General features: G+C 35.7%; 2 protein-coding genes across 3 annotated transcripts; both read left to right on the top strand.

The window, feature by feature from the left end:
* The first annotated feature begins 2,597 nt into the window (after positions 1 to 2,597).
* On the top strand, positions 2,598 to 3,966 carry LOC145893852 (DNA repair nuclease APEX1-like). Its single transcript, XM_082982217.1, has one exon. It carries the CDS (start codon positions 2,605 to 2,607, stop codon positions 3,631 to 3,633), a length of 1,029 nt encoding a protein of 342 aa, XP_082838343.1. The 5' UTR covers positions 2,598 to 2,604; the 3' UTR covers positions 3,634 to 3,966.
* A 29-nt stretch (positions 3,967 to 3,995) lies between these two features.
* LOC145893851 (protein mono-ADP-ribosyltransferase PARP4-like) lies at positions 3,996 to 23,168 on the top strand. Of its 2 annotated transcripts, XM_082982215.1 has the most exons (41): positions 3,996 to 4,137; positions 5,354 to 5,508; positions 5,619 to 5,820; positions 6,087 to 6,244; positions 6,394 to 6,584; positions 6,668 to 6,797; positions 7,358 to 7,486; positions 7,638 to 7,802; positions 8,041 to 8,291; positions 8,520 to 8,634; positions 8,794 to 8,915; positions 9,125 to 9,352; positions 9,409 to 9,511; positions 9,567 to 9,710; positions 10,057 to 10,188; positions 10,469 to 10,555; positions 10,766 to 10,995; positions 11,547 to 11,628; positions 11,729 to 11,866; positions 12,068 to 12,190; positions 12,465 to 12,608; positions 13,101 to 13,309; positions 13,512 to 13,611; positions 13,808 to 14,002; positions 14,244 to 14,324; positions 14,499 to 14,681; positions 14,898 to 15,011; positions 15,077 to 15,272; positions 15,431 to 16,819; positions 17,158 to 17,226; positions 17,798 to 17,896; positions 18,064 to 18,168; positions 19,112 to 19,180; positions 19,254 to 19,283; positions 19,350 to 19,463; positions 20,305 to 20,502; positions 20,684 to 20,757; positions 20,853 to 20,982; positions 21,313 to 21,377; positions 21,644 to 21,770; positions 21,928 to 23,168. In XM_082982215.1, the coding sequence occupies exons 2-41, from the start codon at positions 5,365 to 5,367 to the stop codon at positions 22,011 to 22,013; spliced, it is 6,651 nt and encodes a 2,216-aa protein (XP_082838341.1). In that variant the 5' UTR covers positions 3,996 to 4,137; positions 5,354 to 5,364; the 3' UTR covers positions 22,014 to 23,168. The 2 variants fall into 2 exon arrangements, with proteins under 2 accessions (XP_082838341.1, XP_082838342.1); XM_082982216.1 differs by lacking the exon at positions 20,305 to 20,502.
* Positions 23,169 to 23,416: the final 248 nt, after the last annotated feature.

The following is a 23,416-nucleotide window of genomic DNA, read 5'->3' as shown; positions in this document are numbered from 1 at the left end:
TCGGTTCGTTGTGTAAAAGACGGTGAATAGACGATATTGCAAATCGCAAATCAGCTGGTTTCTCTTAGCAGCATAAACTTCTAGAGCAAGGCTAACTCCTGCAACGAGAAGGCAAGATGCGCACATGGTACAAAGTCGGTTGGTCCACAACATGCTTTGGCGATGAGGCTTTGATTGGTAGATGGCAGAACAAATTGTGAGATAGAAGCTTCCAACAATTAACAGTGGTATCAGTGCTTTCTCGTAGGGTCGTGATGCAAATGGTTCTGTTAGGTTTGCTTCACTTGTAGTTGCAATTTCCATCACAGGTAGGGTGTATAGAAAACTATTGTTTCGTGACATTTTGAATTGCCTAAAAAGAATTCTTTACAAAAATCTGAAAAAAAAAAACAGTTTTAAAACCTTTAAGTGTTAATTTGTAGCGATGCAGTAATAAACCGGTTTAGTTAATTTGGCCGAAATCGAAGCTTCGACCAAAGATTTCGGTTTAGTCACAAATTATGAATCTTCTGAAACATTGCCTTTAGAATAAGTTAGAAAACTTCTTGCAGAAAAGCAACCTTATTCCTTAAATTGGTAGCCTGTAATACAGGTCTTTCCTCAAATTGAAGTCACAGGGCAGTAGAAGTCTGTTTCTGCGGCTTTGTTAAGAATTGTCTGTCTGCATATGACTCAAGAAAATTAATTTTTTATAAGCCTTTATCAATTACTGCAAATTAAAGTGGAAGAAATTCCGTTCTGTGGCTATAAGACCTATCAAAATAATATAAATGGAACCCATATTCGTGTCACGTAATGACCAATCAAGATCAAATAAACAAGGGCGTATAAAATATTTAAAAGTGGTGGTAAGCTAAGGAAAGGGCGATCATTGGGGGAAACTATAAGCCTGCACCCAATCAGGGTCGCCATCCTGTGCTATGAGATTTGTGCTTATTTCATTATTGGACTAGCGTGTGCTTAGTTTTTTTGTTTAAACGTGCTTTCCTTTATGGCCTTTACTGTGAACAAACACAGTTCCGAAATTAAAAGCTCAGATGGTGGGTGGGTATTTTTCGGACAATCAGCTCCAAATTTGGTTCAAGTAACCAGAACTATATTTGCTGATTCAGAAAACCCCTGTTGCATTGGAATGCAAAATTTTCAAAGATTGTCACACAAGCATTCGTACAATTGTATACCTACTGAAAAAGAGATAAATCTTACGTCAGGAACCTTTGCAAACACAGCCTTTGAGCGGCTCATGCTTTTGGATTCACACTGTGCACCCATTTGATTGATACATGTCCTTTGTTTGCGCGCAAAACTGTAGGCTTTTTTTGAGGTGGTGAGCTACACTGGCTGTTTGGTGGCCGAGAAAGTTACAATTACTTTTTTGAAAACGATGTATCGATGAGAGTTTTGGAAAAAGGTACTGGACTGTCACAGTAGTTATTGGTAAATAAATCATGTGAATTTTGCGCTAAAATTTCCGAGGGTAAACAAGACTCAACAATAAAATGAAATGGCTTAGGCAACTATAAAACTGCAAAGGTTATTTATTCAGGCGTCCGAGAAGGCCAACGTAGTTTGATGAACGATTCCTTTAATCGATTAGTTCACACAGTGGTGGAATAAAGATGAGATAGTTACCCTAGTTGGGCCAGATAAAAGTTGTTTCCCCATAATCGTTATCAGTTATAGTAAAAATTTAGCCTACATCCTGTTTTGAAAGAGAAAACTCCGTACGTGTTATAGCCAGTCCGAAATTTTTTACTTTAATAATTGCACCGCGAACCAGAAAACAAATGAGCGTACTTGTTTAAACTGAATTCGGATATTTTTTTGAAAAACCAAAACTTACAAAACTTCATCTTAGAAATTTAGTTTGTCCCTTCTTGGCTACGCCAATGATCCCGCACATAATTATTTTCCCATCTGCCAAATAAAAAATTGTGAAATGACTCCATCCAAGCTATAATACCACGGCATATATATTTCTGGCAAACAAACCGATCAAGTGTTGTGTAAAGCGAAAGTAAACTAAGAAAATCCCGATTTTTATGTGTGATTATGTTGTTTGCGTTTTTGAGCTGTTTCGTTTTCACGTGACGAAATCGATCTGTTTTGCTGCGGCAAACGTTGCTGGAATTTGCAGCCGAGAGGCGGGCGAGCGAAGTTCTATGGCACACCGTCTATATCAGTGCTTCCCAGCCTTTGTCAGTTCGCGACCCACCTTTAATGCAAGTTTTATTGTGCGACCCACAATGAGATATGACCAAACGAATGAAAAACAATTTAATAAGAAAAAAAATGTATACATTTGCAATTTACTATTAATGCGAACATTTAGAAATGCTTCACGACCCACCTGAAATAGCTTCACGACCCACTGGTTGGGAAGCACTGGTCTATATGATAGGTGCCCATGCCATGTTATTTTTAACGTTTACTGATTATGTGTATGAAAAGTAACTTTATGCAAAATAAAAATGATTTGAGTGGTTGTCACATGGTTTTTATACATATCATGACCTTTATTTCCTGTTAGTGAGTTAATTAATCCATGGTAATTGAAACTGCAAATCTTTAGTCATACAACTTTTACTTGCAGTTGAAGGTTACATGATACAATTGTATAGAAAAGCGACACATTTGCTTGGCTTTAGTGAATGCTCAAGTGTTTATCAGTGGATAAAAATGCCAAAACGCAAGCTGAAAAAAACATCTGAGGCTGGTAATGAAGATGTCAAGCAGAAGAAAGACAACACACCGGAGAATTCACAGGAAAATGACCCCATAGAAGTTCCCGTTGCCAATGGTAGTGCTGGTGATTCCCCTGAGATTAAGACACAAACCATGGATGGACGAGATTACAACCTGAAAATTTCTTCATGGAACGTGGCTGGAGTAAGGGCTTGGGTCAAAAAGAATGGAGTGGAATGGATTGAAAAACATGATTCGGACATTGTGTGCTTGCAGGAGACAAAGTGTGAAGAAAAGGATATTCCTAAAGAATTGAAGGCTTTGAAAGGATACACAATTTTCTGGAATGCAGCCAAGAGTAAGAAGGGCTTCAGTGGCATCGGCATGCTTTCAAAAGTCAAGCCGGTGAAAGTTGAGTTTGGTATTGGCATTGATGAGCATGACCAGGAGGGTAGGACCATTACAGCTGAATATGAGAAATTCTATTTGGTGACATCATATGTACCCAACTCCCAGCGGCAACTAAAACGTCTTGATTATCGAATGCAGTGGGACAAAGATTTTCAGCAGTATCTCAAAAAGCTTGATAATGTAAAGCCTGTGGTGCTATGTGGTGATTTGAATGTCTCACATCTCGAGATTGACCTAAAGAATCCGAAAAGCAACAAAAAAAATGCTGGTTTTACACAACAAGAGCGTGATGGCATGACTTCACTTTTAGATGGTGGTTTTGTTGATTCGTATCGTGAGCTCTACCCAGAGAAAACAGGCAAATACACTTTCTGGACATACATGGGTAATGCGAGAGCAAAGAATGTTGGCTGGAGGCTGGATTACTTCATTCTATCTGATAGATGGAAAGGTCATGTTTGTGATAATGTGATGCATTCTTCAGTTTTAGGCAGTGACCACTGCCCAATTAGCCTTCTGCTTGCAGTTCCAGAATAATGCAAGAATGTCTACTCTCCCTTGAAGTTTACAATAACACTGCCAGTGTGTTTTAATGTATATAACTATTCCTTTTCTATTCACTAATCCTGTGTGTATCAGTAGCAAACTAAGGCCCCATTCTGTGTGTTGTCAACTAATCCATGACATTGTAAAGAAAAGTGGAAAATTTTGTTGGTGTATTCTTCACTGCCTTTTGTTTTGAGTCTTCTGTTTTGTAGCATGGACTTTTACAAACTGTTCTTTTTTAGAGTAATAGGATGTTTTTTTAAAAAAAATGTATACATCGGTTTGGGAATTCCCCTGAAACAATATCTTGTGATCAAACTAACAGGAACTCGCAGAATTAGAAGTTGTTGTATAAGCTCTTCAATATTCCAATGTTTCTGCATTCAGCATAAGGTTGTTGGTAGTAATTACTGGGTAACAACGAAGTTAAGGATTAGTTGGAAGAGCTAAATGTCCTTACAATGCAGAGACAGCACTGACAATGTGGTGACATAGGTGAGTGTAACGTGTGAACATGTAAATGGTATGGCAGGGAAATATATGTAATAAGCAATGTGGAGCCAATAATATGAATTTGTGTATAAGCTGCAGACAGATGGCCACTGTTTCGACCTAAAAGGTCTCATCAGTGCAGCTGGTGTGACTATAAGACGAACTTTGCAGACCAAACGGCCAAGCAAAGACTTCCACTTTGTGGTGACTATACAGTCACCGTCATCCGTTGGGCACCAAACTAGGTGCAACCTTACGGAGCAAACAAGGTGGAAACACTACGGCCAAGCAAGCTTAACCAATAGTGCCGTCAGGCCCCGTGTCACAATAATCATATGATAAGCAATGTGGAGCCAATAATATGAATTTGTGTATAAGCTTTTAGGTCGAAACAGTGGCCATCTTTCTGCAGCTTATACACAAATATATGTAAACATAACAAAGAATTATTAATAAAAATTCCACTTATTATAGTCATCTTTTCCCAACAATTTTTTTATTGTCATCAAAAACATTTTTTCCATGCCTAAACACACGTAGCATACTTGGCATAAATATATTCTCCATTTTTTTACCTCTGTGAATGATCCATGTTATTCTTTGGTCATCAAACTTAATTATTTGACTTGTCAATGATTTATTCATATGGATACTTTAATTTCAACTGTGTGGAAACAAAATAAGGAAGCCAGCCTTTGTTTGTACCAGGAAATAGATTAACTCATGCACATAGTGCAAAAATTGCTGATGTATATGCAGAAGATGGTTGTAGCAACTATCCAAATTATGTTCATAATGTGTGTGTGGATTTATTGATATCCAAAATAAATATATATTTTGGAAAATGTAAAGGAAAAATATGTACAAATAAATGCAAAAATGAAGTAACAGTAATATATGTGCAAAAAAAGCCATAATATTGAAAAGCTGCAGACAGGGTGTGTACACGCACTGTTTCGACCTGTAAGGTCTGCAGATCGACGTTGACCGAAAGGTACCACAAAGTGGAGACTAGTGTGAAAGCTAGCACAGTGCCACTCAACTGCTGCACTGATGAGACCTTACAGGTCGAAACAGTGCATGTACACACCCTGTCTGCAGCTTTGAAGTAACAGTAGTTGTTTCAATTTTTTAGTGTCAAGAGCAAGAAATGAGTCTATAACCCATTTACATATAAATATTTGCAGTTGTGTTGCTAACAATGTACTACATGGTTTAGAGTCTGCAGTAATGGTTGGGTTGTCAAAATCAGGCCTTTTTTGTGGCCTACAGTTTGTGCTTGACATTGGCTCTTTGCCATATAAGAAGAAGAAAAAATTGAGGGAAGACATCACATTCAATGGTGGATATGTATCATACATACTCACAAAAAAGGTAAATTTTGAAAAATAAACTGCTTCAATTAGTTTATTAGACAATCTATCTCGTCATGACCTAATGCTTGAAATGAAGATAAATAGGGTATGTTTTTTACTGCATTACAGAGCTCTTTTGTCATTGCGAATTGTGAAAAGGGCTTAAAAATAGATACATACAAAACAAGGAAAGCTGTACAGTTGGAAATACCTGTGGTTAGTAGGTCTTACGTTGAAGATTCCCTCGCTAGTGGAAGATTACTTGACACTGATGAATATAAAGTTGCCGGCAAATCAAATAAAGATATTTTTTCTGAAGGAACAATTCTGAGTAGGTTCAAAAAATATGTCATAAAAATACATATAGATGTGTGTTTTAATTTTACACTGACAATAATAGAAATTTCTTGTTCCAACAAATGGCCATATCAACTGCATTTTTTGAAAAAATGCATTGCATGGTTTAAACTTTCCTTCAGGAATGTCACTGGATTAAGATAAAGCGTCTATCTTGTTTTTCATGAAAACCTTTTTAATGCAATGTGTAATTTATTATTTTCCTATTCTCTGACATAATTGTAACTAGTATTTGTTTAGCACCCAAATGGCAGTCTGTAAGTGAGGAACCATCACAAGTGCAGCCTTTAAGTAAGGATGACTTGGAGAAGTTTGAATCACAGAAATTCACCAGTGGTGATCAAGCTTGCCCTAAATTCCTCACAGATTTCCAAGTTGGGAAATTTGTTGTGCTTATGGTATGCATCAATATAAGAAGTGTCTGTGGTCATTTATGAGTCAGATAATAAAATTCAACATTCTTATGCAATTGCTTGTAAGCTTTGCTTAGATTGAATCTATCAAGAAACTAACAAAACAATAAACAAAAAAAACTTCTTGATCAAAGGAACATAATGCAAAGAACAGCTCCCAGAAAATCTGTGTTTTGGAACTGCATCTTCCGCTTAATGAAGAAAAACAATACCTGGAACCTGACCGAAATAGAAGAAATATGTTCCGGATTATGGAACAGCGTGGGGAGATTACTAAAGATATGACCCTAAAAGACAAAACTTCATTGGAATATTTTTTCGACAGGTTGCTTTCCTAGAGTTTAAAACAAAATGATAAACTTTGTTCTCAGATTATTTTGATGATGTTTTGTATTTTTTGAAATTTAGTTGTAAGGATGCCATGGAGGTGATGCAGTATTTGGTTGACCGACATGTCAAAAGTAACCAAAAAATGGAACCTATTTCCTATTTACCTTGTTCATCTAGCATAGCCATTGGTTCATCAAAACTTTCTCAGGTATTTACCAATGTAATTACTGAAAGTTTACATTGATATATTGCCACATACTGTTAATTCCAGTGTTTCTTACAGTATGGGTTGTCAACAGCATTGACCAAAAATGTTTGATTATGCAGTAATATGTACTTCCAAATATAAATTATACTTAGATATCAATTGTGATTTATTTCAAGGTTTTAAAACTATTGTTATTACATCAGTAGGATGAGCTTATTTGTGTTTGTTATCGGGGAAGTCCAAATGTCTATCACAATGTGCCATGTATCTATAAATCCACATTAAATGCTGAGACAATTTATTTGTGAGAATAAGCACAAATCTTAGAACAAGACATGGCATGACAACCCTTCTTGCAGAACTAATGAATTTGTTGCAATGAAAGCACAAATTAACAACCCAGCTAAGATCCATGCAGAATTCTTTGAAGTAAAAGGATGATATGGAATACTTTTGAGACAACTTAAAGAAACAAAATGGGCTGTGGTGCCCATCCCTTTTGCCAGTTTCTAATATCTGCATGTAGCACAGTACACACTTAATATTGTAAAATTTTTTAGGTGTTCGATAGCATGGGAAAATGCATGGGAAACATGAATCCTCAAGTCTGTATGGTTGTCTCAGTCATCGCAGCATCTGTCTGCAAAATATGCAACTTTGAACATGCAAGCAAAATGAATGTTGATGAGGTACTGAAATTTTCTTGACTGCAATAAAATCTCCATCAGTGTTATGTTTACATATGCTACTGTGTTGCATTATAAACTATAGATCTTACAAGAAATTGGCCTTTGTTTATTGTCAGAAACACTGATATGTGTAAAATAATTACTTTTCCAGATTGCCAAAGCCAAAGTGACTTTAATCAAAATTCGGGAAGCATTGGAAAACAATGAATCGACGGATAATCTTTCCAAAGAGTACTATAAGACGGTTACGTGCGACAGCAGTTTACAAGCAATATCAAACAAAAAGACTTTGTCTTTGAAGTTTGATTTTGTGCAGGTATTTATTTATTTGGGTTCACCACCAATTAAGCTTAACAATATGAGTTGCCATTCAATAAAAACATTTTTTTTGAAAAGCGCTATCCATTGTTGCTCTTTGGTTGCTTGATTTATGGTTATTTGGTGTGTTTGTTTTTATGTCCTATTTAAAAACTCACTTTTTAACATTCTGTTAACACATTCTGAGTTAATATTGCATTATTCCCAAGTAAGTTTCGCTAAAAATCATGTTTCAGACTTTGCAAGATATGAAAGTATTTTCTGAAGCAAACTCACCATATGACCATAACAGCATTTCAAGAGACAATTCCACTTCAGAGTTGCCATCCAGTTATAACAGTTTTGTTGAACCAAATAAAATTAGTATGAAAGAAATAACCTTGCTACAGCATGGCATTCGTTGTGCAATAACATGGATACCTCCTGAAGATCCTGAGTATGCTTCTGTTTCAACTCTTGTGGGCATGAGAAGTGGTGTTTGCCAGAGGTTCGTTACATATGTCTCATCGGTGTAGCTTGGTGACTAGTGTTAATCTTGCCAGCTAAATAGTCAGTGAAGACTTCCTCAATTTTTTTTCTTTCTCCTGTTTTTTGCTCAATTAGTAAATTAAAAAATTAATGATAAACTTCATTTTCTGTACAAATTATCTTGAATGCATATGATGTAAAGAACACAGCATGAGATTATTTTAAATCATGATTTTTTTTCTTGTAGTCAACCAGATTTAAAGATAGTCAACATATTTCGCTTATATCGAGATGCAGAGTATTTTGACTTCACTCACTCAATGGATAACAAGAAACTTCTTTTTCACTCGTCAAAACCAGAGGTAGGTGTAAACGATTAACATTTGTTGTTTACATAATAACTATATATTCAAATGCCGATAGTTTGTGTAATTACTCTTACATTTCTAAAAATATTTGCAAACCATGGCCCATAGCATAAATGTTTGAAGGGAAAAAGTATTAATCGTTTGTTTTCCCAGAACTTCTTTGGAATTTTGTCTCGCGGCCTGCTACTGCCTCAAGTGGTGGTTGGTGAGCATGGTGGAGATCGGACTGACTGTGGATTGCTTGGAAGTGGAATTTACTTTACTGATGACATTGGGTACACAATCAATTTAGCAAAGATTTTTGTTGTGTGTGTCAAATTAAATGATGTATTATAGTCTGATCTTAGTATGCAGTTGCATGCTTTTAGTTGGAAATAATTTGGGATGGCATAAACTTGACCATGTCTCCATAAAATTTGGATTTGTGGAAATCCTTAATTCATTTAATGTAATTCTATGTTGAAGACAAATGCTTAACTTTCAGAGCCAGCGTAAAGTATTCGATGCCAAACGAACAGAAGGGAACCAGGTTTGTTTTGGTGAATGAAGTGTGCTTGGGAAACAGTGCAAAGTTTACCGAAAAACAGCCAAACCTAAATAAGGCACCAGAGGGTTACAATAGTGTCCAGGGAGTTGGAAAAAGTGACAACAATTCCTCACAATTCGATGCCAATGAGTTTGTGATTTACGACAAAAAGCAGCAAAGACTAAGGTTGTCAAAAATTGCTCAATTGTTAAATACAACTATTTCATAAGTTTTTTATGCAGATATCTGGTTGAATTTGTCCTTGAGGGAGATAAAATGAAAAATCCTGAAATTCCAATAAAACCATTGACAGTATTTCCTTCGAATCATCAGCGTCATGAAAATGTAAAAGTTATTTGTAACAGAATATTTTTCAATGCTGATTTCTATTGTTTATCAGGTTGCAATAGTTGATGTCGACAATGCAACTGATCCATTGGAAAAAGTTGATCCAGGATTGATAATTGAAGAAACTGGTAAAAGTAAGCCAGTCCCACTTCAACAAGTTCACATTCGCGGAAGTATTATTGACCTTGTGGCAGAGGTGTAAATCATTCTCCTTTATTTTCATTTAAACTTGGAGAGATAATTGCCATGATAAACTACTGTGAAACCTTGTTAATCTGAACCTCATGAGATACCCCATTAGCCAACTTATATTATGACAAAACACTACAGTCAGGATTAACAATGTCTGACTGTTAAGTAAAAATATTTAATATTCTTTAATAATAAAGCTGCAAAATAAGACAAACTGAATGCAGGTACCATTGAGTCCTCAATTTAACACAAAGGTCTAAAATTTTGTTTTTGCGTAACCATTCATACGTTGTTAATGTTTATTTTGTTTTAGACAACAACCAAAACCCTTCCATCTGTTTCTCTTTAAGGTTGTCATATTCCAGTCATACGTCAATGAGTCAGATATAGCTTTGGAGGCAAAATATGTTTTTCCACTAGGGGGTTCCTCAGCTGTTTGTGGTTTTGAAGCATTTATAAATGGAAAACATGTTGTAGGCAAGGTATGATGTTTACAGTGATAGTAATACACAAGTGCCACTCAACATCCAATATTTAAATATAATCAAATCCATCTTGAAATGCTGTTTATATAGTGGTATTAACCACCCTTGTCATAAAAAAGTCTGTCTTTTTCTTTCTTATAATTGACTTAAAGAGTGCCTTTGGAAGTTTTTGCTGTTTTAAACAACAGCATGTCAATGTGTATAGTGTTACATTCATCAAAGTTAATGGGTTAACAGACATATTTTGGACAGCATCACTAATTTTAACATCTTTTAGGTAAAAGAAAAGGAACAAGCTCATCGTGAGTATAAACAAGCAGTTTCAAAAGGACATGGTGCTTACCTAATGGACGAAGAACAACCAGTAAATGATGTGTTTTCACTTGTTTATTACTTTATGGATAAAATGCAATAAAATATGCTAATTCAAAGTACTTTCATAATGATTATGGTAATGTAAGTTTTTGTTTCCCTTTTGTTGAAAGTTTTGGAGTATTTCCTTGACATATGCGTATAAATTAATTCGCTTCTCAAGGGTCAACTGAAAAAAATATTTTGTTTCATATCTTTGCAGGATGTTTTTACTGTCAGCGTGGGAAACCTACCTCCAAGAGCAAGAGTTTTAATCAAGATAACATATGTCACTGAACTACCGGTGATGATCAATGAAAGTGATCTTACCGATTACATTCAGTTTCACTTGCCCAGTACTGTTGCACCATCTGTAAAAGACAACATCCTTGTCTCGGGTCCAATAACACAAACAAAGACTGACAGAGTAGCTGCAGATTCAGGAAATTTGAAGTAAGTGTTTCCTACTTGACTGATCCAGCGTGGCTGCAACGCCTTGACTGCAAGCCAGTGAATTTATAATCGAAGAGCTGAGATTGCCAAATATAAAGGGCCTGTGCAGTGGGGTGATCCTGCCTTGGTATGTGAAAGCATGACAACACTTCCTACTTAGATGTTTTTCTCCACTAATTACCATGTTAAATGCAAGCACTCATTAACAAATATCCATATTAGTGTTTCTCAACATTTTTATTCTTTATGGACCGTTGATTTTATGAACTGCAAACTGATATGTAATGAACCAAACACATTGATAACATAGCAATGTTTAATTATGCACAAGTATGGGCTTGGGAGGAAATCCATTTAACGTGGTTAAGAACCACTCACATACCAAACACACTATCATAAAACAATGTTTAATAATGCACAAGTATGCGCTTAGGAAGAAATCCATTTAACATGCAAAGAATGTACATTAGCGACTGATAAAAAAAGATAGCATATGCAGGCAATTAAGAAACACTGATACAGACCATTTTTTACTAGAACTATTTTTGCAGCAATTTTTCGCTTGTTATATCTGTGGAAATGCCTTTTGACATCAAAAGACTTGAATGTCCAAGCAACAAAATTAAATACAAGGTAAGGCGATTTTCCTCTACACACCACAGCACCATTTCTATATTCTTATGATACTTGTTAGCAATAGCCCTTATGTTTAGTATACATTTTTTTATCCCAGATCACCAGAAGCAAAGCAACTGTTCAGTTGTTGAACAGAGAGAGCCTGGGTAAGGATGGATTTCGACTATTGATTGGTTTGGCAGAAATTCATGTTCCCAGAATGTGGTCAGAAAAACATCCCGATAAAGATAGCCAGGTAATCAGTTGCAATCTTCTCCCAATTTAATATTCCACCAAAGGCTCTAAGTTGTTGCATTAGCCTACTTTATACTGATAAACACATTGTTTTCCATCAGGCATCATGAATGCTTGGTTCTATTTTATTTTAAGGTCTTAGCCAACATTACATGACCTAGTATATGTTTGTCAACAACTAATGCGTCAAAGTTTTCCCCAGGCTTCCATGCTGGCATTTTACCCTGAGTTCGATGCCCCACTTGTTTCATCATACAGGGCTATTATCCTAATTGACAATTCCAACTCAATTACCTCAGATGCACTGGAAAATGACATTAAAAAGGTTACTCTTGTCCATCATTAAGTTAATAGTATAGACATTAAGTGGTGAATAAACTGGAGTCTTTGGTCATATTTGTGTACACAGACGTTTTTTCACAACTAAGCACATCACAGTAGTGCAAATACATATTTAAAAAAATTAAAAATGTGAAAAAGTCTTCAATATTTGTGTTTATCCCTCTAACATTTAGCGCACTGATGCTGTGACATTCAGCCTCTTTACCTTAAATTGACTGCAGACATCGACAAACTCTTCAAACTAACCTTTTCTGCAGTTGGCTCTCATGATTCTTAAATACCTTCCTTCGAAATGTTGCCTCAATGTGATAAAGTTCGGAACACTCTTTGAAGAACTTTTCATCACCGAGCAACCTTTGAGTGAAAATATTGTGCAAACCAAGGCAGAGTGTTTCATTCAGGTGAATGATTTAATTGTCAAAAAGGATCCTGAAGTCAATGTTTCTTATGTGTACGTAAAAACAATCCCAAAAAATTATGTTACTTTTTTTTCTTCTTTACTTTTTTATTTTCTAAACTAAATATTCTTTGTTGCAATTAAATCTTCTCAAAATATACTTTTTTTAATTTAATTAATATTTGAAAAATGTTTTCCATTTCCCATGCAATTAATTTCATAGCATCTATCACAGTGTTGACATTAAACTATTTAAAAAAAAGAGTTGCGTTATCAAAATAAGAAACCAATATAATCAAAATTTCCATGCTTATCAACCTGTTTGTAAACCGTATCAAGGCGTTGGACAAACTCCCTGAATGCCAACATTGAAATACCAGTAAAAAACTTTTCATCTTCGTTTGAACAACCAGGAAAAAAATATATTTGTTTTCTATGGAATTTTTTTTTTTAATTATTTAGTGATTGGCAAGTCTGTATTAAACCATGTTGACAGAGTTCAGTTGGAAACCTGGGTATGAGTGATGGATGGAGATCCTTGGCATACCTGCGTGCAGTGAGGAAATTCAGCAAGGACAAAACGCTCACAAATGTGTTTCTGGTTTCTGATGGTCATCTTGACGAAAAGAATAAAACTCTGCAGATTGCCAGAGACCTTGCAGGGGACTCAGACAAAGTTTGTCGCATTTTCACCTTCAGTATAGGGTGAGTTAAGGTTTTCTATTGAAAGTTATTCAGTAAATTTGCAACCAAACAAGGTTTTTTTGTGAACAAACCATAGAAAAAACTTTTACCTCATTTTTTTCCAAAATTTTTCATGTATTTTTTGTGTTGAAGCAGAATTAACTTAATAAATAGGAAACATACATTTATTTTGTCTACTTTATATTTTGTTTGCTATCAACAGCTCTTCTGCAAACCAACATTTCATGAAAAGTATTGCAAATGCTTCAGATGGTTTCCATGAGCATTTTACCATCAACCTTAAATCCAAATGGAAACAGAAGGTAGAACTGTTGCCCATGTTTAAAAACACAATTCCAAACACTACTACTATTGCATAACTTTAGGGTAACATGTTTTTTGGTGAAATCTGATTGGATAAAACAGTGACACTTTCTGTAGCTTAATTACTCTTTCTCACATGTTTCATTTTTTGGGGGAATTATACTTTTTTTGTAATTATGCATAAAATCACTGAAGGTACAAAACCAACTGAGCAAGGCAAGTCAACCCGTGCTGACAGACATCAACATTAAGTGGGGAAAATATGTTGACAAAGATGAAGTCACAGAGGTTGGGGTATCTCTTTTGCCCATTCAAGCTCCAGAACATGTTTCAACATTGTATAATTCATCAAGGCTTGTTGTGTATGGAATGGTTCCTCATTGCATGCAAGTATGTATTTAGTAATAGGGCAGTGATAACAAAGTAATTTAAAAAAAAAATATTATATTTATTATGTGTAAATTGTGGTTTTGTTAATTCTCTGCAAATAACAGGCATCAATTATCACCACATTTGCATGTAATAAAGACATGGCTTTTTAAATCAAATGTTTTACAAACTAATTACCATAAAATTATTGCCAACATATTTGTTATTATTAAAACAATCAAATACATGTGTTGTTTTCCAGGCAGAACTTTGTGCAAAAATTTGTGGAAAAGAGATTTCAACAATTGTTTCAACATCTGCTCTTAGTGTTACCACTGGCCAGGTAAGCAGTGCTATAATTGTTGGGTTCTAACCCAAGGCTACTAGGTACTAGAAGTACCAGAATCTAATTGTTTTCATTGAGCGTCCTGTTTATGGAATAACTCCAGTTTTTTTATTCTTTTGAGTAAATTTAAAATATTCACGGCCTTGATAACAATTTATAATTTTCATGTAGACCATTCATCAACTTGCAGCTCGTTCAATGATAAAAGATTATGAGGATGGCATGCATGATGTTGACCCACTAAAGCGTGACGAACTTAAGAAAGAACGGCGACCTTACATTATCGACCTCAGCATAAAAAATTCAATTGTGTCACAATACACAAGTTTTGTTGCCATTGAAGAAAGAGAAGAGGTATATTGAGATTGTATTGTGCACTTATATAACAATAAATTACAAGTTTGCCATTATTGTAAGGCGTCAATTATGTTATCCATAGTCCCCTGTAAGGTAAAAATTTTGTTTCTGTTGCTTTTTTGCAGTAAAACACAGGGGACTTCGCGGTAAAACACAGACAGAATGTGCTGTTAAACAAATGTCATATGTGTTACTCATATTCTTGCTGTGTAGGGTGAAAACCTGACCTCTGGTGACGGGCCCAGCGTTGCTGATCTTGTGTCAGATGTTGATGTTGACCAATTGACAGGTCTTCCCTGGATTGGTGAAGAGCCTGAAGAAAATATTGTAATTGCATAATCTGTCTCAACAAAAAAAAATATTATTTTTTAAATGGATGTTATGTTGTTTAGGTCACTGTGGAGAAAGTTTGTAAAAAGATTCTTGCAGCTGAAGTTGCTTACTACAGCTCTTTGGCACAAGCTAATCGGCTGTTTGAGCAGGCTTCTGATATGTTGAATGAATTGTCAAACTATGAGTTTAAGAAAGCAACTTATATCTACCTGGCAACGAAACAGAGGCTAAACTTATGGGATACGCTATTTTTAGGTATGTGTAGGTACTATTGTTTAGTTAAAAAATTTTAATTTTTTTACTTTGAGATACATTGTTTGTCAAAAGTAGAAACAATTTTAACAGCGAATATTGTTAACCAAAACTTTTTTGTTACCATGTCCAATATAGTAAATAATTACATTGTTTTGCAGAAGTTGACGTACAACTTGAAACTTTCATTGAAGAAGCAACAAGAGAAAATGATACAGAAGCCATAACTGCTGCACAACAACTAGCTGATTCCATGAAACTTAGCGGTGACTTCAGCATTACGGATTTTAGTGATTTCACCATCGAAAGTGATTCCATCCCCAGACATGCGACAAAACCTCTGGGAGCTGTGTGTTGTGGAGATGAGGAGATTGTGGGGCATTATTTGGATCTATGCTTGTTAGATGATGAAGTAGAACTAGATTCAAATGTAATTCCTTTTAAAGGTACTTATGATTGGGGTAAATCTGAACACTCAAGTCCACCCAGCTCATCCAGCTCACCAAGTTCTGCATGTAGTGTTGAAGCTGGTCACCATTTTCCAGAGATAATGCATTTTAGAGCAAAGGCCAAACTCGCAGATACTTCTGAAACAGAAAGTAAGGCTGTAATAGAAACTTCATTGCATATGCCACCACCACCTGCCGGTATACTTCCAGCCATGCCTTTTGGTTTTGGAGCAAGCTTGTCAGATCAACATATGATAAGGTCTATTCCTCCCCCCCCAAAAATGTCACAGCAGTTGGGGTTATTGCCATTGCGTATGCCACCTGCCGGTATACTTCCAGCCATGCCTTTTGGTTTTGGAGCAAACTTGCCAGATCCACATATTTTGTTTGGATCTTCTTTACAAAAAGAAGACGTTTGTTCATCTGGTGTAACAGCCAATCAACATATGGCTTCCTCACCTGCACAACGCTCACTTAAATTTGACTCTACAAGTATAGCTGATAACTATTTACCAAAATCTAGCGCCACTAACATAAAAGGAATGAAATTTGCCTCAGGACAGAAACCTTCATTTTCAGTTACTTCCTTTGAACAAAAAAGTAAGGATTTATCTGAAGCCGCAATGTCATTACGAAAAAAGAAAAAAAGTGCGATACTTGAAGCTTCAATACAGCCCGAAATTGACCAATCTGGAACCACTTTGTTTGGGTCATCATCTAGTAATGTGTTTGAACGTGGCTTGCCTGGGTCTGTACTTGTGCAACAACAGGCTCGTATGATAAGGTCCATTCCTCCCCCCCAAAAAATATCACAAGAGTTGGGGTTATTGCCAGAGCAACCACTTATGGTGAGGTCTCCTCTTGCCCCCCCAAGAGATAACTTAATGCCACAGGTTTCAGAATCAGTTCGTCAGCAAAAAATGGCTATACATGAAAAAAGATCCATTGTATCAGCATATAAACTGTCACGAGCAGAATTTGAGATGAATGTACGGGATCAAAGCCAACAACCATCTGGTGTGCCAAAGCCTGGAATGTCAGCACCATTAACTGAATGTTTGGAAACGCCACAGATCCCTACAAAAAGTTTTAGGGATAGAGGTAGCAAGAAATCTAGTCATTGTTTTTTTTCTTCTTTTATGATAAAATGTGAGAAAACCTTCTGTTGCACAAAAAAGTTAATTTAGAGTATTGTATGTTTGCTGCACTTGGCATCTACAGTTTAAAATGTATATTAAAGATTAGTAGATTACCTGGAAAATTTTTTTGTGGTATTAAACATATAAATGTGCCAATTATTCCACTGGGTATAACACATACATAAAGTGTTAGTTTATCATTGTTTTTTTTCCCAAAAGTTACGACATTAAGTATGTGCAAAAACATACAAAATAGTCATGTAATTCCATCCGATTGTTATGTTACAAATGTTTTGTCAGATCGCATCTCAACGGCGGGAATCACTAGGGATGGTGCCAAGTTAAGCACTGAAGTTAAAAGAATGCCAGGTAAATTCCTTTCGTAAATATTTGTTGTTTGTAATTACTGGTGTATCTGAGAAAAGTGTCATGTAATATGTCCTAGATTAGGGACCTTGAACTCCAAATTATCCCAAGTACCCAAATGACATCACTATAAGTCCCAGCAACAACAATACCAATAAATGATATACCTCACCCTATTAACACGGGCTGTGACCGAAAATCTAAGATAACTGTATGCATAATTATAGCAAATTAAAATAAATGGTGGCTACCGTTGAGCATAAAACCTTTCAACAATAAAACATAATTGCAATGTAGTTTGTGACAAATTGTTTTCTGGCAGAATTAATCCTATTAACGGACTTATAAGCTGCAAAGAAATAAAAAAGTGTTTATGTGCTTCCAGTTAGTTCTTCAAAATAATTGTATAATGTTGATACATCAGTCAGACATTTTATCTGGCATAAAGTAATATGACAAAATGATTCAGCACAGGTAGTCCAGATGGTCAGCGTGTTTTAGAACCCTGAAGCTTCAACTTTGTGATTTCTTTTAAAATTTAATGCTATTTATTCATACACTATTTACAATGGAGGACTGGGAATGATGCAACGTCGGCCAGTGCCTTCTTCACAGCTGACAGAGAAAAAGGAGAAACCAGAATTAGAGTCAACTTTTCTTTCCTCAGCTAGCGGTTTGTGACATACAATATTGCACCTTTTTATGAGCAAATTTGTTGTTTTTCTATCCCTTTTATTGGCAAAGTATTTATTTTGAAAATGTGTAAATTCTTTACATTTCAATATTCCATTTAACATTGTTTTGCCCTTGCTTTTTATCAATAAAACCATATTTTATTAGCTACCCTTAACACTGCAAGTCAATATGGAACAGATGGACATGTACCATCGGTCTCTATACAGAGTGAACAACCAGAATTAGTTTGTGATCCTGCATCCACCAAAGGTTGGTAACGCTTTTTGTCAAACAAACTGCTTTTGAACATGGACAATGTACCTTTTTCTTACTCATTGGTTGGGAGATGAATCCCTTATCAACACTCTGGAGCAGGAAGTGCAACCTTTTGCACAGCCAGGCCAAGTGCACCCCAACCATCCTAGACCACAAGACAATTGTTTGACCTTGAATTTGTGAAACACAGATTAGTAGACTACTGTGTCTTGAAAATTATTTGTGATAACAAACAGATTGAAATATATGTATATTAAAATCACAGTAAAGTTTGACCAACATTTAATACAGAGGCTCCCAAATGGTGCACCATAACACACTGATGGGTCTGTTTAATGTTAACATGGTGTCTTAGGCCTACTTGAAAGCCTGGAACAAATTTTAATTCCATAACAAACAACACAAATCTAAAGAAAAACAGCTTATCACATTATGCAAGTGATTCATCTTTAAAAAATGGCCAACAATATCAATATCTCTTAAAAAGGGTGTACAGTTATCAGGTGCTTTGTCAGGAAGGAGTGTGTCAGTGGTTCATGATAGTTGGGAACCACTGATAAATAGAAATCCAAACACAGGCAATTCACATTAGACTTTGTATTTTGTTTCTGGACATTTCTTGGATTCGACAAAGGTCCACTGATTTACAAAAGCTCAGCAAATGTTTCAGTATTTTTTTTTAATTAATTGCAAAAACATTAATTTGAAAATCGTTTGTAATCATGGCACACGTAAACAATCAGCACATTCATGACATCATTGGCTTTAGAAAAGGGCACAGCCCACTTGACTACTTTAATTTAAAACACATGCTAGCTGATTATCCTAAAATTCTTTGAGAAGTAACACAAATTAAAAAGTATTTTAATTGTCATATGAATGTAATTCAATCACACTTTTTTTATGTTGTTCGACCAATTTATTTCCTCTGTGTCAGCTTCCATCTCTCCAGACCGTTCGCATGAGGGTGGTGAAGAAAAACAGCTTCGAAGTAAAGTACCCAAAAGTAATTCACATTTTATTGAAACTGTGGTAGGTATGAACTGTATGAATAACCAATTATGTGTTGTTTTTCACAGGAAGTTCAAACATGAGTGCTTCACGTGGAGGTACATACACAATAATCGGTTTCGCGGAATTTCAATTTAAACTTTTTCACATTATTTGTCTCACAGTAAGTAACTACTGTAGCAAGGACATGTTTACAGGATATGGGTCCTTGAGCAAGAAATCGGTAATGAGAAGCAAGCAACCAACATTAGATTCAACTGTTCCTGCATTTGCCGAAGGTTTGGGATGCAAAGTTTTTTTAATGACGGCCTATTGTGTTTATGTAAAGACACCCGCGGAACAACTTTTTTTTCATTTTGAAAGGAGAAATAATTGCTTTGTTTAAAGAATATTTTATACAAGGAAAAATCACTGGAACACCAGACAGAAATTTATCACTGCTACCACTTTTTCAACTGTTGTTGTCATAATTAGTGCGAAAGATGAAGTTGCAATTTAGATTTTATTAGGAAATCCAGATCGAGTCGAGGGGCAGTGGTTGAGATACGGAAAACATCATGCCAGTGGGTGGCACTTAGACTGGATCTCTATCGACTTTTACTTAAATTCTTCAGAGATAAGGTCTGCTTACACAAATACATGGAGCCAAAAAAGCTCAGATTTTTATTCGCTGTCCGCTTTCATTTCTTCAGACAGAATATCGGAGAGTGGTACAGAAATAGGCTTGCAATGTAACGTGAAGGCAAAGATTTACTTTTTTGTTGAAAATGTTATTTACATATCATTGGTTGTATGTTAGCGAGTGTAACCAATATTATGATTTCTGTGAGCTATATACACATGGCCTTTGTTTTGACCTATAAGGTCTCATCAGTTGTATGTTGTTGATATCAGACAAGTTGGATAGTGCATCATGTTCCCGCTTCTATTTTCTATATTTTTCTTCTATATTTTTGACCACAGCTTACTTGACTACTTTAATTTAAAATCACAGGCTAGCAGATTACCCTAAATTCCTTAAGAAGTAACACAAATTAAAAAGTATTTTAATGTCATATGAATGTAATTCAATCACACTTTTTTTATGTTGTTTGACTTAATTTTTTTCCTCTATGCCAGCTTCCATCTCTCCAGACCGTACACATGAGGGTAGTGAAGAAAAACAGCTTCGAAGTAAAGTAGCCTCAAGTGATTTACATGGCTATTGGATGAAGGACACTGCAGTTATTGGGCCCTTGAGCAAGACACTACGAAAACAATCGGTTAAGAGAAGCAAGCAACCAACATCAGATTCAACCGTTCCTGCATCTGTTGAAGGTTTGGGATGCGGTTCACTCAACTAATTGCTTTTTAACATACAACATGTCACCTTTTCTTTGGCCACATGCAATGGTCTGCAACAGTTGTCAATTAGTTCACCTATATTTCATTGAACAGATTCAGTCTCTCAACAATAACCTAAATAAATGCCATTAATCGCAATGTGATATTTTGTCAGAGAAAAGGATGGATGAAAGTGAAAGGAAAGTGAATACTGCACTTTTTGAATATCTCCTTGAAGATTCAACTTTGGTTAGTACGTGTGTTACCAATTTAGAAACACAAAGACAAGCATGTTTTCTATTTCACTTTAACATTAAAAGATAACCATATCCTGTTTTTATCAGTTAAGGCTGCAGAAAATCGTGTCAACAACTGAACAGACAATTAAGTCTGGAAAGCAAATTCCAAGTCTATCGAAATTTCAGAAATTACCCTTGTTTCAAGTGCTGTCAGAAGCGGGTGTCATGTCCTTGGGTGAGTAACATCTATTGATTGCTATTTCACTAAATGTGGGTTATAAACTTAAAAAGAGGTCAAAGAATATTTTTCATTGTTTTATGGTTTGGAAAATATAAAGTTACAGCTAGTTTTTACATTGTCATTGTTAACATTTAGTGGTTTATTGTTGAGGGATTGCTTGAACATTACTTTTTGCATTAATTATGCACTTCAATATTCATATCTGCCAAGGGAACATCTGATGAGTTTAAAGGAAACATTGCCGTTTTTTCAGTGTGTGTAGTTCCAAAGTTTTCCAATAATCTTTTATGCATATGTAATTTTCACCATAACTTTTATGTTCAGGCCCACAAATGGCAGTGATTGCATATGTAACATTGCTGATGGCATTTCTTGCACATTTTGCAAAGGTAAAAATACTGTGTCTGATGCTGAAATTAAGTTAATCAAAGTGTATTGCATTTCTCATTTTGTACATTGTCTTTTTTCTTTGCACCAAACATATAACATGGTTTGTACTTGGTAGTGCAGACAGTACAATATAAACACGCTACTTGAGCACTCAATGCAAAAAAGTTTGCAAATGTGTATCAGTACCAGACATAAAGCATTAATCGAACACTAGGAAAAGGCCTACTTAAAAAGATCAACTTAGTTACACTTTTTGTTGTTACAGGATCTTATTAAAACTAAATTCCTGCCAGAAAAACATGCAGCTGTGCTGAAGCGCCTTGAAAAAATAGAAGCAATACAATTGGTATTGGAAAAAAAGAATCCTGGTCTTGCTCGCAGACTGGAATTGGGTATGAGATTTTTTCTTTATCATTCATTCAAAAATTGACAGCTTATATTCCAGGCACTGAGCACATACACAATAATACACAGCAGCAATTTTAGTGGACGAATTTTCTATTGGTTGTTTTTCAAATACTTTATTTTTTACAAACAAATTGTACACAGGCTCAACCTGGGAGGAAGCAATCATTAAATTGAAACAAAAAGAGAAAATTGGAGCTTCGATGATCTTATCACAATTAGGCATTTGATCGAAAAAGCACGCCCCCCCTCCCCGATCTCTGTAAATTGCAATCAAAAAGCAAGTTTTTCATATCAAATCGAAATTAGAGCACATTGTGAATGTAGAAAGAATATTTGTTTTAGTCATGCCTAATTTTATCATGTTATGACTTTTTGTACTTTTCTGTTATAAATGTTTTGTGGCATATTTTCAACGAGTAAAAACTCTCATAAAGTTTCTTCAACCTTTTCTTTTCTTTTGCACTTAAATGAAGTTTACAACATGCATGTCTCCTAATCTAATCCTTCACATAACTGACACGCAGACGGGGTTATCTTTCCCGCATTACTCCAACAACCTTCTGACATCCGGCTCGACGACAGATCTCAGACCTTTATTATCGCTCCCTTTTATAAATACCTACCGTATTATCCGTCCGCACATCTCAATATTAAGTAACTGGCACTTGTTACTGGAACATAAACATTTGTTCTAGTCACCAGTTGCGTTTTGTTTTTTCCTCGAACAGTTAGTTCACTTTTTGTCACTAACGTATTGTAATTGTTTGATCTCGATAACTGGCTGTCACTATAACGCACTTGGGCACTTGAATTCCCGCCGCCTGATATCGCAACGTGCCCTTGTATTGAATAAAGATCGCATATCTGCCCAAAATAATGTACAAACGGAGGGCAAATGTTGAGGCGGTCTCGCAAATTATTTTGTCTGGATTTTACATTGTGTCGGGTGTTCTAGAAAACTGAACGATACAGATCATTTGGGATTTTATGAAAGATTGAGAAACTATTAAGTGCTTGTGGTTTGTAACTATGTTTTTGCTGTTGTTTTAACAAAGTATGACGCCCACAAAATTATTTACTTAAACAACTTATACACCTTGATTCAATTATCTACAGAGATCTACTATAGCTCCTTAACTTTGTTGTGGAAAGGGGTTGTAGGCAATGCAAAAATCTTTTAATATTTTGTTCAAACTTTGTCTTTCGCTTTCTACTCTTTCACATTTACACCCCGTGTTTCTGACGCCTCCGCTAGTTATCTCGTTTGCTAATATATAGGATTCCTTTGTCGCGTAATCCCAGCATTTCTATCTTTTGATACTGTCTCTTCTTTGGTTTGCGAATCTTCCACAAATAAACAGATCGCAACTTTTGGTCTCACAGATCAGTCTAGATCTCGGTTTTAACCTCAGAAAGAAGTTGGTCCAAGACCATCGGGGACAATTAATCAGCTCAGCTTGGTGTCGGACTTAACTTGCTTAATGTTTGGTTTGCGGAGATGCAGAGCATCAAACCTTCTGTCAAAATCACCCGCGTCCCTCAAAGGTAAAATATTACAAACCCATTCACACATCTCAACAGGGCTCCCCAAACTGCTGGGGTCCGTGACGATACAGCAAACTTGATTACG

Source organism: Ascidia mentula, chromosome 3 (assembly GCF_947561715.1).
Source record: "Ascidia mentula chromosome 3, kaAscMent1.1, whole genome shotgun sequence".
NCBI classification, from domain to species: domain Eukaryota; kingdom Metazoa; phylum Chordata; class Ascidiacea; order Phlebobranchia; family Ascidiidae; genus Ascidia; species Ascidia mentula.
Note: the sequence above shows the minus strand (reverse complement) of the source record. Positions and strands in the feature narration are given on the sequence as shown.

Excerpts from the sequence above, each read along its gene's own strand:
- LOC145893852 (XM_082982217.1), top strand. The coding sequence starts at position 2,605 with ATGATACAATTGTATAGAAAAGCGACACATTTGCTTGGCTTTAGTGAA.
- LOC145893851 (XM_082982215.1), top strand. The coding sequence starts at position 5,365 with ATGGTTGGGTTGTCAAAATCAGGCCTTTTTTGTGGCCTACAGTTTGTG. Across the intron at positions 9,512-9,566 it reads ATCATCAGCGTCATGAAAAT|GTTGCAATAGTTGATGTCGA; the intron begins GTAAAAGTTATT and ends ATTGTTTATCAG. Across the intron at positions 20,983-21,312 it reads AGCGGGTGTCATGTCCTTGG|GCCCACAAATGGCAGTGATT; the intron begins GTGAGTAACATC and ends TTTTATGTTCAG.